At 35.4% G+C, this 20746-nt stretch overlaps 1 protein-coding gene across 1 annotated transcript in view; it reads left to right on the top strand.

Annotated features, from left to right (window-relative positions):
- CPNE8 (copine 8) overlaps positions 1-20746 on the top strand; it is a 209089-nt gene that overhangs the window by 129673 nt on the left and 58670 nt on the right. Inside the window, exons 11-13 of the mRNA XM_001503265.6 lie at positions 8148-8223; positions 12546-12599; positions 13623-13684. Of these exons, the coding sequence (XP_001503315.3) occupies positions 8148-8223; positions 12546-12599; positions 13623-13684 (192 nt within the window). The remainder of the gene's footprint in view (positions 1-8147; positions 8224-12545; positions 12600-13622; positions 13685-20746) is intronic.

The raw sequence follows: 20746 nt of genomic DNA, 5'->3' as shown, positions 1-20746 counted from the left end.
CAAGGATGGCAAGGGAGCTAGAACACTTACAGTGTCTTTTGGCAACTCTGGCACTACTGTGGGAAGTGGGATTCCTACTCAGAGTGGAGAGGATACACCAGAGGCCCATAAGGGATTGTTCACCATTAAAAAGACCCTAACCTTGGGTAGCAGTGGACTATAGTGTGCAATTTGCCAACTTTTGCTACTTCAGGCTGGGAGTTTTGTGTCGTATAGATGTTCGTGTGTGTGTGTGAGAGAGGTTGTGAGTTACTCCTGTCAGATTTTTTTCCCTCGTGCTTTCTTATCAAAATATGAACCTTGGTTCGAGAAGTGGTAGAATTCCTCTGGTCCAGCCTTAATCATTGTGAAAAAGTGAGACAAATTAAGATGATATTATTTCTTGAATGACATACAATGGTAGTGAAAGTTTAAAGAGAATAAAGAAAGCTAGCAATATAATATCAAATCTAGATAGATGAGTAGAGAGATTTATCTGTGAACTCAGGCAACTTTGAGTGAAAAAAGTATTTATACTTATAAATATACTAATATGCCAATCTATATTCAGCACTACCCTAGAAATGTACCATGTAAATAAACGATTTATAAAGTCATATGATGCATAGCTAAAATAAAATTTTTTAACACTATGAATTAATTTTTCTTCTTATGACAGTTTTTTAAAAAATTTCTAAATAAAGGTATCTGCTATTAATATGTTGGAAAAGAAGTAATTACTTTGAATTGTATTTATTTGACTATAGCCCAATGACAGAGAAGAATAGAGATTTAGTGTCCAATTTTTTTTAACTTTTGTCCTTTGGCCAACATTAAATTTATCATTATTTTATGCTAATCTTGCATCTGTGTCTTTTTTGTTGTTGTTTTGCTTATTTTAATAATATTAATTATTATTATTAATTCTCATTAGTCTGAAATAAATAGCACTCGTTGGCTGATAGTTTAAATTTTGGAAACAGGATACTGAATCACTTAGCCTGTAATCTCTAGAGATTAATGTTCAAGCTAAAAGCTAGTATTCAATCACTTTGAAATTATAGAGGAAAAAATATGTGACATAGATGACATAAATATTTAAAAATCCATGATATTGGAGAAGATTTTTAACTTCAGACAGTACCTCAGTTAACTTTCTAGTTCATATAACCTAGAAAAATATCCAAAGATCCTGGCTGGCTAAGGAAACTCCATCCTACCTTTCAGTAGATTAAATTGCATTGTGAAACTATTGCTGGGTAAAAGCTATTTTATATTAAGAGTTTTTGGCTTTAAATAAGGTATGCTTTTTATTTGATCAGGCAGATTTTAATATGAAGAGCAGGTTTTACTCGAAAATATTTTGATGCATTAAGATTAGTAGAGTCAATAGAAAAGAATTAAAGGTAATTATATAAGAAAAGTTAGACTTTATGTGTAGTTAAATTTACATTATGTCCAAGAGATACACTTGTAATTTAAATAACCTAACATTATAAATATACTTTAAAAATATGTCTGTGTAGGCATACAATTTTCGCTTAAATGTCATAAATCATCATATAGAACATTTCCTTTATTATGGCAGATATCATTTGCTATATCAATGTAAACCACATTAACAACATTGTCTTTATTTTAGAAAATGTGATTTGTCTGAATCTTTAGGGAGATAAATAAATAAGGGAAAATAATAGACAAAATATTCAGTAATAATAGGTGAAAAACAAACATTAAAATGTATGATTATGCAGATGTAATATTATATATTATTATATAAAATTTTATATATATTATACTCAAAAGGACAATGGAACTTATTTTTTATATATATATATATATATATGGTATTTATATCTTTTGAAATTTCTATCTGTATTAGAAATGGATGAAAGAGCAGGTATGGATAAGACTGATAAAATTGGCCTGTTTCTGCTGCTGAATTGTTACTATTTGAGAATGGTTATATCTATTTCCCTCTTGGAGGCCCAGAAGTATTATTGTAATCTACAGAGGGAGCAAAGAAGTTGTAAACCTCATGAAATTATTTAAAACTTCAACAAAGCTGGAGATAGATGATCACTTCTGCATTGAATACATTCTTATAGATGTTATGTATGATAATTTCTACCAGTAAAAACATAAACCAGAACTTTATGAAGAAAAAAATTACTTTTCTTGGAATGTTCTTATAATCTGTGTTTACTGGGGCCATTAATTAAGAATCATGATAGTTCTGTAGATTTAGATATAAACCAGCTCATAATCTAGGAATATTTAAAGGTCACATTTCTGGACTTCTTAAAGGAAACTAAATTCTCCATCAGGACTTGAGGACATTACAAGGAAAAACAAGACTTTATTTTGTTGAAATTTTTAAATAGAACAACTTTCTTCTTCTCCCCAAAGCCCCCCAGTGCGTAATTGTATATTCTAGTTGTAAGTCCTTCTAGTTGTGCTATGTGGGACGCTGCCTCAGCATGGCCTGATGAGTGGTGCTAGGTCCGCGTCCAGGATCTGAACCAGTAAAACCCTGGACCACCCAAAGCAGAGAGCTCGAACTTAACCACTCAGCCACAGGGCCAACCCCTAGAACCACCTCCTTTAAGAATCAATGAAAGCTGATATTATCTCATTTAAAAAAAATCATTCTTGGAGCCAGCCCCGTGGTGCAGTGGTTAAGTTCACATGTTCCACTTCAGCGGCCTGGGGTTTGCTGGTTCAGATCCCGGCTGCAGACCTACTCACTGCTTGTCAAGCCATGCTGTGGCAGGCGTCCCACATATAAGGTAGAGGAAGATGGGCATACATGTTAGCTCAGGGCCAGTCTTCCTCAGCAAAAGGAGGATTGGTGGCAGATGTTAGCTCAGGGCTAATCTTCCTCAAAGAAAAAAAAATTCTTAGGTGCTGAAAAGTTGTGGCAAAGTCAAAGGCTTTGACTGGAAGAAAAGCAAAGAAAATTAGGAAAATCCTACACAGCTGATATATTGTTTTCTGGACTTAATGAAAACTTTTTGTGGCCATTGTGGGAAATCACAAGTCCCATGTACATTCTACTTGGAATTATGGAGTTAGTGGCTTGGTTTCAGTCACCGCTGGAAAAGCATTGCTGCTTTCTTCCTACAAATACAGTTTTGAAGAGTAAAAATGTCTGCAACCTATCCTTTGAATTAGGGTCACCATAACTACACTTCAATTAAAAGCATCTGTCATTTTTATAACCACTCATTCTCTTGCCATTTTCATAAATCTTGCTGTGTTTACTGAGATTGGAACACATTAGTCAAGATAGAGGAACGTGGGAAATGATTATGTTGAAATACAAACGGAGCAGATAATAGCTGGGGCTATTGTTCCCATAGGAAAGATCATGCCAGAGTTTTGTGCTGAAATCTTATCAACATCTCAATTAGAGAATTTGTCTTTAATATATAATTTGTTTACAAATCCTCATTTGAGATATCCTTCAATATACACCTGAAACCCATCAAACGGTGTTGTACTCCAAAGAGCCATGCCTAATGAATTAAGCATTCTTCACCAGAGCCGTACAAGGCACAGATGTGTGTGTAGCTCCAAAATATCAATTCATAAGCCTATTATATCTTCCCAAGTTATTTTGATTAAAGCTTGTTTAAAACTACGTATATGGGTGTCTGGAGTCATATTCTTAATAATCAGAAAAATATATTTTAGTAATGTCTTTTTTAAGGAGTTAAACGCCTCTCAGAGTGAATCAAATGAATTCTCTGGGTTTATTTTCAAAACAGTAAATAGGCGTTGCCTCCAATCTTTAAGTGAAGACATAAGGATGTCAAAGTTGACTGACTTACTCAAGACCACGTAGCGATAGAGAAAGGGATGAGATGAATTCAGTATGTATTTGCCATTTATACACGTTATGTGCAAAATTAGTTTAATGACTACAAGGAAAATAAGCATCATCTGTTGTGCCCGAGGCTTGGTGGCCTTTAGGAAAATCATCAGAAATGCCAACAAAAAGCAATATTCTCTACGGTTTTTTCCTATGCCTTTTGTGTAATTATGTGGATTCATTTCTGTGGGAAAAACAACAGTTGTCTGCATTACTCTCAGAGTTGTTTTAAGGAGAGAGAGAGTAGCAGTATTAATATGTTTGGCACTTATGCCGTTCTTTCGGACTAAATATAATCGATGTGAGGCAAAATTGTTAAATTACTGGCAAGGTAAGATCACAGCATGACTGTGACATTAACTTGAGTAAATTTGTAACATTGACCAGTGCTCATTGGGTACCAGGCACTGAGGTCCATGCTGCGACTACTGAGATGAATTTATCACCTTTCTTACCTTCAAGTAGGGGAAAAGCTAGAGGGGAGATTATGTAAACAACAGGTATAATACAATACAGGAAATGTGATGATAGAGACTGAGGACTTCTTGAGAGCAAAGAGGGAGGGCATGAAACAGGAAAGGCTTCTTGTAGGAAATAGCTAATCTGTAGAGTAAAAGATAAGTGATGCAGGGGAAGCAGGTGCCAAAAGTAGGGGAGGATGGACAGGTTTGTTCAATAGGGACTAGTGGCTGTCTTACAGTTTTCCGATGTAAATGAGAGTATACATAATACCCGTTTTCCACTATTAATAGAGCTTAGAAATGATTCTAATATGCAGATTTTATTCAACGATTTAATCGCTTTACTCAAATGAGACATTTTGGAGCCAAACTACTAGCTATAATATTAATCAATTTGCTCCAAGTATCTATTTATTTCCTCAGATTTGAAAGAACATATATAAATTATAAAAAATCATGGAAAAAATTAGAGATGCAAACAGACACAAATGAGATAAACAGCCCTGGAGTAAACTTTATTTTGTAAATGTGGTCAGAGAGCTTGAGACTTAAAGAGTAATTATTTTACTTACAATTAAATTAACAGGAAATAGCAAAGCAGCATTATTGAATCACAAGGAAGTTGTTGGTTGTGATTTATTATCAAAGTACTTTCCATCATGTTCCTCTGTATAGTGAGAATTGTATCAATATTATGGTATTGACAATCATAAACAGATAGAAATATGACAGAAAATTAAATTTTCTTTCTTTTGATCTAATAGAATCTAGGAATAGGTCATAGGGAGAAAGAATTATAAGAATAAATCAGTGAAAACCATCTTTACTACTTTTTTAAAATACTTATCTATGACTTAATATACAGTATTTGAAGTACAACAGGTTACAAAAGAAACTATAAAAACCTCCATGTGTTCCAGGAGATCCATAACAAAATTGACCTGTGAACCTATCCACTTATCCACCTAAATTCTTCAGATTTCTTCTTGAGACTTAGCACCTTATATCTAGTCATGGCTATTTTATTGCTGTCTCTACACAATGCCTTGTGTTTATGACCTTTTGACAAATTCTCACTTCTTGATCATCCATTTCTCTGGATCTGAACAGATACAAAGATGTATTTTCTTTATCTCACAGAAATGTTGTTTTGGATGCTGAAATGTAATTTGTGACTCACTTAATACGTTTTGCCCTCTGCAACCAAAGATAGCATTGCATTTATAAGACGTGCAAATGCAGCGTTTTGTTCAAAATAATCATCTCGAATGTGATTCAGAATGGGGAGCAACTTATTCATTCTTTTATTTATTTGTGTCCTGTCTTATTCTGAAAAGGATCCAAGGAAGCTCATAGGAATGCATGTAATAACACATGGTGAACTAAACTCTGAGGAAATTAAAGCAAAGAGGGAATAGAAGTAAGATATCCCGAAAAGTCTGCAGAGGACAGCACATCGTGAAGACATATCCTACTAGAGATGGGCCACAAATTTGGCTTAAGCTCTCTGACAACTAACTCAGAACAGAAAATCTCCATTTTATGACAAACAAGGTCTTTTCAGAGTAGGAAACACAAATGATTAGCACAGACTCTTAGCATGAAGAACAAAGAGAATTGTACCCCATTGTTCATCACTCAATTCTGTAGAGTAACAAATTTAACAGGAACAAAGCAGAACCAAATCTCGAAGAACTGCTTCTTAGAAAGTTCCACAATGACTTCAACATGGGCATGTCAATGTGCAGTTGAGCAAACCTCACCAGTGCAGTTGGGTCCAGATTTGCCAGTGTGTTGGGACGGCCTTATCCAGACGGATGTATTACGTAATTGAGTAATTGCATTTACTTGAGACCAGTAAATATTGCTTCTCTCTACCAAGTTTTTGACTAGTGTTGCATAGCAAGAATTTAATCTTAACACTAAGAGCTGAACATTGAATTTAAACAATTAACCAAAGGAGGGTAGGATTTGCACAGTAGGAAAACTACCACAAGGGCTTAAATGATCCAGGTATTTTCTAACGCCTCTATGTTAGGTTTCCACCACTAGTGTGGTAAGCTCTGATTATATAAGGCTTGCCCACACATCAGTATCAAAGTGTTATGTTTAAAGTTCTCTAATAGAACCTTTTATCTCAGTGATTATTACTTATGATATCTGAAACACGCATAGCAGTGGAGGAGGATAGATTCTAAACAGAATTTCCATAACTCAGAGTTCGTAAGATTGCAGTGAAAGATATCACAGTTATGAGCTTGCACTTGTAAGATCAAAGGGAGTTATTTCATTTATGAGAAATGTATAGCATTAAAGTATTGTTCTGTAATTTTTCCCATGTAACTTGAAAGATGAATGCTAGGGGTTTGGGTTCATAAATACAAATGTATTTATCACAGTCTTCAATCCTCTTTCCTTTTACCATTTTCTTGTGTGTAGATCTGCTTCTGAAAGTTAGCTCTACAAGAGGTCAAGGTGATACTGGTGTAAAGAATGCCCCAGACAGACTACTGTGATATATCATCAAGATCTTTGCAATAAGGGAGAACTGGGAAGCTGGATATCTAAACAAGCTATATCAATTTTTAAAAAACATTTCTTATTGCAAAAACTCTACTAAAATTAACAGCAGCTAGTTTTTTCTTTGAAATCCCATCTTTAGAAACCAATCTTTTGGTTGGCTAGACACAACTTATTTGTTGCTTGTTACTGATCATCATGTCTATGGAAGGTTCTGTAGATTTTAGTGATTCACAGTTAAGCATAAACCTGCATGGGGTTTTGGGTAAATATCCATTTTTTACGGTAATGAACACCTTGCATTTCCAAAGCGAACGGGCCAAGCTTAAATTCGGTGATACAAATAGCAGTGACATCCCTTATATTTGTTAGCTTCTACAATCTTTATCTTCTTCTGATGTGTGTCACATTTCACCATTGCACTGAATACCAGAATTTTGCACTTATTTCTCAGTGGTGTGTGTTCAACCTAGTGTTGGCCATTAAATTAGTGTAGAGTGGTAGAATACAAGTCCTCTCTAAAGTGCAGAATGCATAAAATGTTTTTTACAGTTGCATAGGTCAACCTCATAATCACATTGATAAGGACTTTATAGTGAGAACTAACACATCCTCACTCAATCCTTACCCCTCTCCACCTAAACTGAAAAGACACCTGTAGAAGTTCTGCTTTCTGATAAGGCATGATGATTGCTCTAAGGTAAAGAAATTCAGAGTAGCCATATTGGTATTAGCAATGTACCTTTAAATTATTATTATTATTGAAAACAAGGTTTGGTGACTATGATCCATGTTAACATGGGATACCCTTTTAAAAATGGTGTCCTGCTACATCCTGATCAGAGTAATGTTTGAAGATTTTGTGTATTATATATTTGTGATTATTGACATGGATAATAACAAATTTTTGAGTGTCTTAAACTTTCATCCTACACTTGATCTTAGCCAAAAGGCTAAGAAGCGGTTAAACTTTCATCCTAATAAATAGTTAATCATTTGGATAACATAGATGATGAAATATTTTTGAGATATGAGTTATTAAAACTAATATACCTATTTTAAATATTAATATTGGTGGGATAAATTAAATATTGTTTGAATACTAATAAAATGTAATTTTCGAATATACGTAATTTTGAACTAAAGAACAATGAAGAATTATGCATGTCTCTTTTAAATTATCATGTTATTGTTATGTTTATAACATCAAGCGTTTTTTCATGATTAAACTATACATTTCTAAAAAGCCTTAAAATATAATTGACAAATGTGTGAAAGTTAATACTGTATATATTTTTTCCCCTTAACTTTAGTCATGATTTCATTGGAGAATTTACAACAAGCTACAGGGAACTTTCTAGAGGGCAATCACAATTCAACGTATATGAGGTAAGAGGAATTTTATTTTATTATTATTTCCCTCTGGAATAAGTAAATTTATGCTAGAAAAGTATAGATTCTGCAAAGGTTAATTGCCAAAGTTTAACTAAGTACTAATATATGTGAGAATCTTTAAACTTTTTGAGCAGACATTTATGAGATTAAATGATATTGCTTCTCTTCAACTCACACAGTCTTTTAAATCTACTTTGAGAAATTTGAAAATTCTTGCCTATGAAACTTTTCCTTATTTCAAAAAAATCAATATGGATGCAATTTATTTTTCCTTAAGCTTCAGCCTTTACGTTTTGCCTTCCTACCAACCTCTTCCCTCAACGCTTTTTTAATAAAAAGAGAACAACTTACGTTTTAGTCGTGTCAACATAGTGTTTTAAAATGAGCTGTGGTTTGCTTGGTGTGTTTGAAGACCTTCACTGTGTTTAGTTAAAGACTGAAGAGAATGCAAAGGGATGAGTCAGTCATTAGAGAAATCTAAGTTACTAAAGCAAACACACTAGTTGTAGAAACTAGTCTGCCTTAAACCTACCTTGCCAGTTAACTACCGGATATGTGTTGAGCATACCTGGTATGTTTCAGCACTGTTAATCCTTGAGTTATGTCATCTGTACATTCTATGTAATTTTTTTTATTTAATATGCATTGCTAGTAAAGGAGCTTATCTCAGGATTTAATCTTTCCTGCCAGATTGACACTAAAATTAACCTCTTTTAAGTTAAGAGTAGAAGAATCTCATTCTTCTGCCACCTTCTTACTGGGCTGAAGCAATTTTAGTCCATGAATTTACTCATTTATTAACTTATAAATAAAATATTTATTACATTCACACTCTAATAGGCCCCGGGGATACAGAGATGAATAAAAATTTCGGTGTCTAATGGGAGAGACAGACACACGAAATATGTTTAGTGTATCTTGACATGTGCTATATATAGTTAGATGCTTAGTGGACTATGAGATACTGCAGAGAAGGCATCAGCCTCAGCCCACGAAAGCTTCCCAGGCAGAGACAAAGATGGAGGAATGAATCAATTTTTCTATCTGGATCTTTCAAGGAAGAAATATTAATAAGGCTCTCTAAACAGGCAATGAAAGTCCTATAAGATAGGTTATAATTCTCTAGATGCCTGTTTTCTCTGCCTACTTTTGAGGCTGAGAAGGAACAACACTTGCTTACCAGTCCTCCTTGCACTTAGGACTCATTTACTGCCTTTACTGCCAGTCACGCCATCACCCTCCAGAGATCAACCACTTTGAGTTTCCTTTGCTTTCATAATGTCTCCCGCTTTTTGGCTCTCTCCTACCCAGCAAAGCTTGCTCAATGAGAAGCCTGGTGCCACATCTGATGGGATGACAAAGAAGCTTAGTAAAAATTATTCTTTATAAAATACCCTGCATGGATATTTGTGCCATAGCTTCAAATAAATATGAATGTTTTCTTATTATATATATTATCAATAGAAGAGATAAGTCTGAGGAAAATCTGGGAGACCATTATGTATTATGTACAAGTAATTTTTAGGATTTCAATGGACAGCTCATAATCCAATACGTTGGAAATTTCATTTTCTGCACACATGCAGGGGATTCAGTTTGGTCGAGGCAACCATGGAAATTTCAGCCATTATTCTTTCAAATATTCTTTCTGCTCCTTTCTCTGTCCCTTCTCCTTTTGATACTCTCATTCTGAATATGTTGTTAGGCTTGATTGTGTCCCACAGGTCTCTTAGGCTCTGTTCCTATTTTTTTCTTTATTTTTCTTTTTGTTCCTTAAACTAGAAAATCTCAATTGACCAAGCTTCAAGATCACTGATTATTTCTTCTTCCAGCTCAAATGTTCTGTTAAACCCCCTCAGTGAATTTTTCATTTCAGTTATTGTGCTTTTCAAGTTGAGAATTTCTATTTGGTTCTTTCTTATAATTTTGATCTACTTATTGATTTTTCTATTTGGTGAGACGTTGTTTCATTCTTTAATTCTTTATACATAGTTTTCTTTAGTTCTTTAAACATGTTTACAATAGCTAATTTAAAGATTTTGCCAAATAAATCCCACATCTGCAAGTTCTCAGAGATAGTTTTGCTTTTTTCCAATGTATGGGTGATGTCTTGTATTTTTTTGTTGTTGTTGACTGCTGGAAATTTTTAAAAATACAATGTAGTAACACTGGAGATCGGATCCTCTGCCTTCCCCAAGGTTTATTGTTGTTGCTCTTTGTTTAGTGACTTTCCTGGACTAATTCTGTAAAGTGTGTTTTCTTTGTTATGTGGGCCACTGAAGTCTTTGCCTGGTTAGCTAGTGGTCAGCACATGAGTTGATGTTGGTGCATCCCTTGTATGGTCCAACAGTGTGAAACTCTGCCTTGGTTTTCACTTGCTGTGTAAGTAGACTCAAGGTCAACCAGAGATGAAGGATTAGGGCTTCCTCAAGGGCTCTCCTGGCCATGCTCACAGTCCTGCACAAGCACTTGGCCTTCTAGATCCCCAGCCATACGCTTGAGCTTTTAAAAGCCCCCTACAGCTTTACACACTGGTTTTGGCAGATAAAGACCTTCTTCTGTTGTTCTCTGGGGCTGCTGGGATTGCCTCCAGAATTTCAGTAGTGCTGGGTTGGAGCTGGTTTTGAGGCTGTTGCTAGGTCTGCAGTGTGGTCCATGGTTGACATGCTTATTAGCGGGAATTCAAGTGGGTGTGGATTATGTCTGGTCCCTGGGTGGATGAGACCAGCTACAGTACCTTGTTTAGTAGGATGGCAGTAGGCCAAGGTCTTCGGGGTGCACAATGAGTCCTCAGTTAGCCAGCTTATTACTAAGTGCATGGATGGGTGTGGCTGCTACCGGAGCCCTAGGAGGACTCCTGCCTGATGACTGGATGGGTCCCTGAGTAGGCAAGACTGTTCCTGGACCGCAGCTGAGAGGGGCTGAAATTAAGCCCCAGGTGGCTTTAGACCTGGCTCTGGAGGCACAGATGGGCGTAGCTCCCACTAGTCTGTGGGTGGGCTGGACTGCTTCCTGACTGAGGTTGGAGGGGCTGGAGCCAAATAAGTATGGGCTATTTCAGGATCTTCTGAGGTGCAGACATGGGTGTGTCCTGGCGGGTCCCCATGCTGGCAGGACTGCTCACAGACTGTGGCTGGGAGGGGCTGGAACTGTGTATAGGGCCCTTTCAAGATCTCCAGGGGTACAGACAAGAATGTCTCCCGCTGGGTCCTTGGGCCAACATTACTGCTCATGGACTGTGGCTGGGAGGGGCTGGGGTTGAGTGTAAGGCCCTTTCAGGATCTCTGGCATTACAGACAGGAGTGTTTCCCCACTGGGACCCTGACCTACAGGACTGTTGGTGGACTGTGGCTGTGAGGGGGCTGGAGCTGCATACAGGGCTCTTTCAGGATCTCCAGGAGTGTGGACAGGCGTGTCTCCTGCCGGATTCATGTGCCCGCAGGCCTTCAGACTCATCTGCAATCTCTGTGTGTTTGCTCTCTGCTCCAGCCAACCTGGCCCAATTGCTTTTTCCTCTTTCTAGAATATTGTATTTGTCTATTCCTTTTTATTGGAGTCCTAGTTTAAATTAATACATTGCAGTTCAAATAATATTTATTCATAAATTCTGTCATCTTTCCTTGTCAAAATGCTTCCTTTCTATTTTGGGTTGAGATGTGCTGAAGGATCCTCTCTGAAGGCACTTAGGTGTTCTATTTATCCTATTAGATTGACAGGTTTTACTCATCTTTGTATTCCTTCTATCCTCCAGTATCTTGTGCAATGTGAGAATGCAATAATGTTTCCTCATGGGATAAAGAGTCAAAAACTCCATCTTATGTCCGCAAACCAGACCTTTACCAATTATTTGGTAGCTTGGGGGTCTAGTGAAAATTACTACCATTATAAAGCAATAGTTAGGTCGATAGAGCCTTTAAATATTTACATATTTGAGTAATTTGCTATTTTAGTGTATATAATCTAATAAAAAATGTTATATCTCTTGGATATATTTTTCTATAGCAACTATAGGTTTTCCACAAAGCAATCAGTATTGTTTAGGACCTTGAATATTAAAGGTGTCTCTCACATGAGGAAGATGCATATGGGTAGCGTAATCAATGCATAAAATGATTGAGAAGAATATTACTGAAAAAAAGATTTTTTTTTAAAGAAAATGATCACTAGTAACTTTTGCAGAGAAGTTTTGGCTGAATGACAGTCCACGAGTCCTATGAAAGGCGTTTATAAGTGAATAAATGCATAACAAGTGAAGGCACTATGTTATATTTCAGTATGAGACTTAACCATTCTACTTGTTTTCTCTGCTTTTTAAGGTGGTGAATCCCAAAAAGAAAGGAAAAAAGAAAAAATATATTAATTCGGGAACAGTAAGTCAAATTTTATGTTATTCATTCAGGATTCAAATAAATATTTTTAAAAATTTACATTTTTAATCTGAATAGAAGCAACTATACTGAGCTAGTTCACTTGGGATTTTAATATGAAGGTATAGAATAGAAAAATTAACTTGCTATGGGGATGGTTGAAATGGAGAATACCTTATAGGCGGTAGTGACCCAGCTTCCTGCAGGTCCTCTGAAGGGTTATTTGGCCTCTGAGGAAAGCTGAAATTTTCTTATAAATTCTTCATTCAGTGAAATGACACTAGAGAGAACCAGGTAGACAGGAAAAAGTTGAAGTGGTAATAAGAAATACTACATTTTTATAGGCTACACTTAACTATTAAGACTCATTTTATGAGATATGAAAGTGCTCATTTATAGTGCATTAAAATTTACAACTCTGTGGCAATGTGGACTAAATCAGTGCAAGAGTGTGTAAAGGTTTCTTAAAATTGTGAAAATTCAAAATCATCCTATTTTGACACAAAATATACTGAAGATTTTATCCAAAGATTAACTCTCCTTGGGAGAAGCAAAATCTAAGTTCTCTCTAATTTCTTAAAGATTTCTATAAAGCAAGACTCTTAAAATATTAGATGGCCTCATTACAGGACTGTGACAAAAACACACATTTCTTCTTATATAGCTTAGCTCATTGATTTTGATTTTTTTGATTTTAACCATTTTCCAGCTCCCTTTTATCTTTCCTTTCATCTAAATTGGGAAGTATCACAGTGTCCTTGTAGATAATTTTCATGCTGTTCTTCAAAGGAAATAAACTGACCGTAGAAAGGAGTTGGTTAATTTTTTTTCACCCCTTTCCTTCTGATAATTTTAGATGTTAAGGACAACCAGTCCTAGCAGATTTTAATAAACAGTAATATCTTTATTGATTTTCAAAATGCTAGGAAATATGATTTTCTCTCTAATAGTTAGAAAAAAGTTCTTTTGGGGTTGCAATTAGTATTAGCAGGTAATTCTGCCTTGTTTTTCTTTTCTTTTTTCCAGGTAACCTTACTCTCTTTTTTGGTAGAAACAGAAGTTTCATTCCTTGACTATATTAAGGGAGGGTAAGTTATTCTCTGAAATTGTTTCATTGCTTAGCTTTTCTTTCAATATGTGTAGCAAATGTTACCACTAGGTAATAGGCAACCGAAATGATGACCTTTATTATATTTCGATGGCAGACCTATTGCACTTTCGTTTCAGACCTATAGAGGTAAACTTATATACCAAGAGCTATTACTTTTGGGGAAAATTGTAACTTTTCTTTGAGCAAGAGAAAAAACTTTATGGTGTTAGTGATAGTTGTAGATAAAGCTATTATATGCACTTCCATAGCACATTTTCATTTGCCTAACACATGGGACTTTTTAGGTGCACTTTTTGTTATTTTTAAAGTAGAAGAAAAGCTTGAGGGCTTGTCGTAAATGTATATTCCAGCTCCAGAATAGTAAAGAATGTATCTCGTCATAAAATCATAACGCAGAAACTGGGGGTGAATAGTCATTTAGTTACTCCCTAGGCTTCCAGGCAGGAATGCAGTTCAGAGAAAAGTGATTGTTGTAACCATTTTTGAAATTTTCCACAGTCCAGACAGCCTGTTTTGGTAATGTACTGTGGATTCTTATACTCTTGTAAATAGGGAGGTTTTCTCAATTTTGTTCCTATTTTTAACCTAGTTGCTCATGTTTTTTACCTAACCAAGCATCTATGGAGATTAAAACAATCATTCATTACCATGCAGTCGAAAATGTCCACATATTCTAATTTATTTGCTATCGTCTTGTGTTTACAATATACGGAAATGGTGACAGGCAAATTTGAATGCGTTTAGTAACTTCATGACAGATAACAGCAGAGATATCACTCATGTATCTCTTCCTAATTATGATTCAGCAAATTTTTTTTTTCAATACTGATTCACTGATAGAATGTCGTCAAGCCAGAGAAAGGGATGAGGAAATGAAGGAGCCAAAAGAACAGAGATAGTTTCCCCAGAAACAGAAAGCTTGCCTGTTTTTGCTGTTAGTTAAGGAAACAAAACAAGCAAGAAGTATACTTGCCTAAGGGGGGAATCTCTGCTATATATGGGCATCTTGCAACCTGCCATCTGGCTACACAGATTCAAAAGCTATGGTGGTGGTTTCAGTAAAGTTAAAGGAAAATGTCCTAAGTAGAAAAATGTTTGCCAACTCCTTTAAGTATGTTAATATCTATGCATATTTTTTATCTTTAGAAGATAGGAAAATACACAGTTGAATTTGTCATAAAAAATAGATTCCTGTATAGATAATCAAGCTCTTTAGTAGCTGTAGACACTAGTTGATAAAGAGAGATGGTAAGACAGTGGACATCCCTTAGCATACTCTTTTTTGTTTTTCTTGAAAAAGGTTGACTTTGAGCTAACATCTGCTACCAATCCTCCCCTTTTTGCTTGAGGAAGATTGTCGCTGAGCTAGCATCTGTTCCAATCTTCCTCTACTTTGTATGTGAGATGCCACCACAGCATGGCTTGATGAGTGGTATGTAGGTCAGTGCCCAGTATCTGCACCAGCGAACCCTGGGTTGCCAAAGCAGAGCGTGCGAACTTTAACCACTACACAACCAGGCTGCCCCAGTGTACTCTTTATGAACTTAAAAAGAAAGAGCCTGATACGCCTGGTTATAGTTTGCATGTTGAGGTAATGATTTGAAGTTTTAAAATATTATAAATTCCTTTCAGTTTTGTTTTGCATTTTTTTTGTTTTGCTTTGTGTGCATGTGAAGCGTGTGTGTGTGTATGAGAGAAATACCCAATATATTTTGTCAGCAGTGCAAATCTGGTAATATATTGATGTGAGTCTATCAGTAAAAGACATTTTCAGAATTTGTTACCAATAAATCACCTTTATTGGTTGTTCACATTTTCTTTGTGAGAATTCTTAGGGCTAGTTAGAACAAACTGGGCTGTATAGTACCTAGAACAGTGACAGTCTTGACTATATCACATTGTCATATTTTTCTGCTGCTTGCAACCTCCAAGAATCTTTTTTTTGTTTTTGCGTACACACTTCCTTCTTAGAGCACTGCCCGGGCTGGCAGAAATGCTAGCGACCTTTCTCTGCCAGAAGGCGGTGTATAAATGGAACCCCAACCCATTAGTTACACTTTGTTCCAATCCTGGCTTCCCAAGATGTTTATAAGAACCCATTTTTTATTTACAAATGGGGCCTGGGGAAACAGAGTTTGAACTTCATTACGTAATTAATGTAAAGTATTAATTTCTGTGTGACCGTATTATCTGAAAAGGATATGAAAAATATCATCTACATGTAATACATTATTTTAATATGAATATGTATGTAATAAATGTATTTGTCTAAGTATATTCCAATTACACATTTACCTCTTATTTATCACTATTTGTAATATTTATAATACCGAGTTATTAATATATTGTCCTTTCTGATAATGAAATCCAAATGGACAAGCAAAATAATTATTATGTTATGTGTATTTCTGTGTCTTTGCTCTTAAGGACTTGTTATAAGCAATTGGACACAAAATTTCAATTCTGACTTTTGTTAATCATATGGTGAGGTGATCCGGCTCTATCATGGCACTCCGCATGCTATATAATGACAGGCAAAATCATTTCTTATATCCACACTTCAATTTCCTGTAGTTCACATGAGTCTATGTAATTCTACAGAAACTGTAAAATGATTTTTTTTTTTACATTTTTCCTGTTTACATTTACCTGTAAAATGATGTCATTCAACCAGATCTTCCAACTCTTTCATGGCCTTCATGATATCTTATTTTTCTTCCCTCTGAAGTTATTGTTTATATTCCTACAAAAGACTTTCTCACCTGTTGACTTCCTACACAGTGTAATTTGCACATAATAGTTAACATCTGCCGACCACTTCTCATGTGTCAGGCCCTGAGCTAAGTGCCTCAAGGGAATTAACTCTACTTATCTCTCCATGGACCCCTTTTCCCTTCTGCTCACTCCCTTTCTCCTTCTGCCTCTTTCACATCGATAATTTTCTGTTTTTCTGAAAGCAATTAAAATGAAGTTCATTTTCTTGTTGTGCAGTTAACTTTCAGTCTTTGTATAATATTTACCATCTAATTGCTGCCGGTCAAAAATACAGTTTCGGGGCCAGGCCGGCCCGGTGGCACAGCAGTTAAGTGTGCACATTCTGCTTTGGCTGCCTGGGGTTCACCGGTTCGGATCCCAGGTGCGGACGTGGCACCACTGGGCAAGCCACGCTGTGGTGTAGGCATCCCACGTATAAAGTAGAGGAAGATGGGCACAGATGTTAGCTCAGGGCCAGGCTTCCTCAGCAGAGAAAATAGAGGAGGATTGGCAGCAGTTAGCTCAGGGCTAATCTTCCTCAAAAGAAAAAAAATAGAGTTTCATTTACATAGCCTGAGGGAAACTGATGCTTTGGCATGCAGAATACCTAAGAATTTTATTATTAGATATTTATGAAGATTTAAACTTTATTTAACTGTGTGTTATGGGGATTATCAGTGAATACTTCATAAACTCTCAATTATAAGAATGAAGAGTAGAGTTTCATGTTCCTATCTTTCTTTCTTAAAAATTTCTACTGGTATGAAAATAACAAATCATAGCAATTTGAAATGGAGAGCACCAATATGAAAACCAATGTGGAAATGTAGCTACAAACATCTATTCCTAATATTTTAATAAATTATTTTTATTTTTCTTGATCGATTTCCTATCGATGTTTTTCACCTGTTTTAGACATTGTAAGTCTTCTGGGCTTCCTGCCCTTGCTGTTAAGAAATCTCAACCTCCAAGTAGATAAATGAACTGCAATGATGGAACATCATATTAAAAGCAGACACTAATTACACTACATTTCTGAATTGCAGAATAGAATATAATGAGCTACACTCATTTCAATTAGAATTAATTATAATAATTGACAATTAATTATGTATAGTTTCGATAATGGCTATTAAATCTCTTGTGAAAAACATCAGTCAGAATTTCTAGTCTCTTGCACTAACGAAATTCTGAAAACTGTTAAACACAGTTCTGAAAACTGTAAAGTTCATAGTAATTTTTTTCTGAAACCACAGAATACTTTTGTTTTATTTTATTAGTGTTTTATTTTCAGGATTTGAGGAAAGAAGTATTATATCTGCCAATATTTAATGTAAATGTGTGTATTTGTATTTCACATTATAAACATAAAAGATGAGATGGTAAAAAGTTAGGTAAAATAATTTATTTTGAAGCTAGAATCACCTGTAATCATATTCCCTAGAGATAATTACTGTTAGAAATTTGTTTATTCCCAGACTCACGTCATTATTTTTTATGAGTGTGATCAAACCATGCACAATATTCTATGATGTGTATTTCATCATTAACTATGTTGCATATATATTTCCGTGTCAGAACTTATATATCTACCTTATTTTAGCAGTTTTCCATTGTATGGATGTACATAATTTAGTTTAAAAATCTCTTGTTGATACACACTGTAGCCGTGCCCGTTTTATTTTCCTATTATAAACAAGACTGCAGTGTCAGTCTCTGGTGCATACCTTTTTGTGCACTTCATTAAGCATGTCCACAGGGTCACTTCCTAGAAATAGTGTTGTAGGTTTAAATAGTATTTATATTTTACAATTTGTTAGATATTTCTAAATTGTGTTGCTGAAAGGATAATAATAATAATTTCCACTTCTAACACTTGTGTCTGAAAGTTTGCCGTATCCTTACCCTTATTGAATAGCATCACTCCTTTTTCAATTTTGCTAATTTAATAGGTAAATATTATAAATCGTTGTCGGTTTTTAATCTGTGAAACCTGTTTATTAGCCACTGTGATGTCCTTTGTAAAAGCCCCTATTTAACCAGCTGTGTCTTTGGGGACACAGATTTCAGAACCCTTATTTTTGCTTTTCCTCTGCTCCTCCTTCCCCCGTCTCACCAAAAGGATTGAGTATTTTCACCTGAGGACAGATGACAGGTAGCTGGGAGCTACATCCTTTAGTGTGGTCGACTTTTCAACTAAACTTCTCCAATATTCAGATCTTAGTCTTTGATACTCCTCTTCACTACACATCTAAAGAGACTCTTCTTAATTTAACCATGTGTCCTTATGTTTTGCCCTGTGATTACACTGAAGAAGAACAATAAAATAAACTAATACTTTGGGTTGCAATCAGCCAAACAATCTCAAGTAGTATTTTGAGGTGATATTAGTACATCTGGAGATTTGTGAAATTATCAAGGTTAGCTTTTTTGAAGAGATGCTCCACCCTATTTCTTAAAAACTGTGATATTTCAGAATCAATTGGAACAAAGTATTGAATTCAGTTTGGTTTTTATAATAAATGCTAGTAACTACTCACTTTTAACTTAAAATACCAAAACATCAGCATTTATTCCCAGTATTTGTGGATTGGTTTGTTGCTAACTTGGGTGAGCATCATTGTTGCTAACTTGAGTGATATCAGTTCAGGTACTAACTCACCATGCCCCTTCTAGAGAAATTATTGTTGAGTTATGCTTATGCTGAATCTTGATTGACAAATAAAGCTGGAAGTCTTCAAAAAGGGTGAAAAATCATCAGATGAAATATCAGTAACGAAAATTAAATTGGTACTCTGACTAGCTATAAGCTACCCGAAGTACAATTGGTTGAGATTTTTCTGTGTTCATTGTGTTTTCTGCATTAATTTTATAAACCATTTCCCTTTTGCCGGGTGTATGGGAGCATGAGACTAGAGAAAGGGGGCAGGACAAGTGACTAATGTGGAACATGGTGGGCTCACACACTGTGATTAAACACTTAGAAAGAAATTCTTGAAATGCACTTTAAAATTTCATCTCCCTTCTTTCATCTCACAAAAAGGAATTGAATAGAAAGTTGTAAAAATGTTATTTTTTTCCTCATGAATCTGAGTAGAAATTATGCAGAGTTAAGAATGAACACATTTAAATATTAAAATTGTTTTCATTGTCATTTAATATCTTCCCCTTCAAAGGAACGTCTTTATGGACTTAATTCTTAGTATTGGGTAGTCTAGGCTTCCATTACTTTAGTCGTTATTGATGTAGATATTTACATGAAAATATAACCTTGATTGTTTGTGAAACCGTATTGTTAGCTTATTACTTTTCATTCATTGTCTCAATGCCTAAAGCACTGCGTTTAGCTGCCGTAGACAGGTTTATGGATTCAGGTACACGGTGAGCAGATGAGACACAGCATTCTAAATCAGCCAAGATCCAATTTTTATGCAAATATGCTGTGAAATAAAAATCTAATTTTTAGGGCTTTTTTCGTGATGCAGCACTGTGCTTTTCCTGGAGCACAAGATGCATTTTATGACTTGAGGTGGTAGAGTTTTATTTTCTAGATAGAAGAACAATATTCTACAAAGGAGATCTTACTATAGAGTAATAAAAACTGATTGCCTCTTCTCGATTATTGACTTTGGGGTTATTATTTTTAGTCATACTCTGTACATTTATCCCTGTGGTTATTTTGTTTCTTTGTACTCCTTAAGAAATAATTTCAATATTAAAAGTGTGATATAATTGGTACCTAAAGATGTTTATTCAGTAATCCTTAATCTGCGGCATTGAATATCCCATTTATCATTGATAAGGACCATGTCAGATTCATTTAAAATCAGAAACTGCTCTGAAATCTAAGATACTCCTTTAGAGCAACAGCATCATTTTTATAACTATTATTATTTGTGAAATAAGTTTATTGACCTCTACAGATTTGGAGAATATATACTTCCATATTCCCAACAGCTCATACTGTAAGTATCTGAAGGCAGAATCATAAATTTCAGTTGGGTTTTGCCCAGGCTTCAGTCCTCTGTGACTTCAAGTCTGTGTGAAACTCTTCATTCCACCACTAATGTGACCAGGGAACAAATATCTATAAAGTTTTCCACATCTCTTTGACTGGCAGATGAACCTGGGAAACAGATCAAAAATTCTGGTCACACGGAGTGCCTCTAAGCTACCAGAGTATCGTGTCAACCCAAAACCCTGCTCTACGCTTTTATCAGAAAATTGAGTGTATTACAAACTTGCAGGCCTACAGACTGTCATTTTCCTCCTCTGAAGAAAGCCC

This window comes from Equus caballus, chromosome 6 (assembly GCF_041296265.1).
Source record: "Equus caballus isolate H_3958 breed thoroughbred chromosome 6, TB-T2T, whole genome shotgun sequence".
In the NCBI taxonomy this organism is placed as follows: Eukaryota; Metazoa; Chordata; class Mammalia; order Perissodactyla; family Equidae; genus Equus; species Equus caballus.
This window is presented reverse-complemented; position numbering and strand designations above follow the sequence as displayed.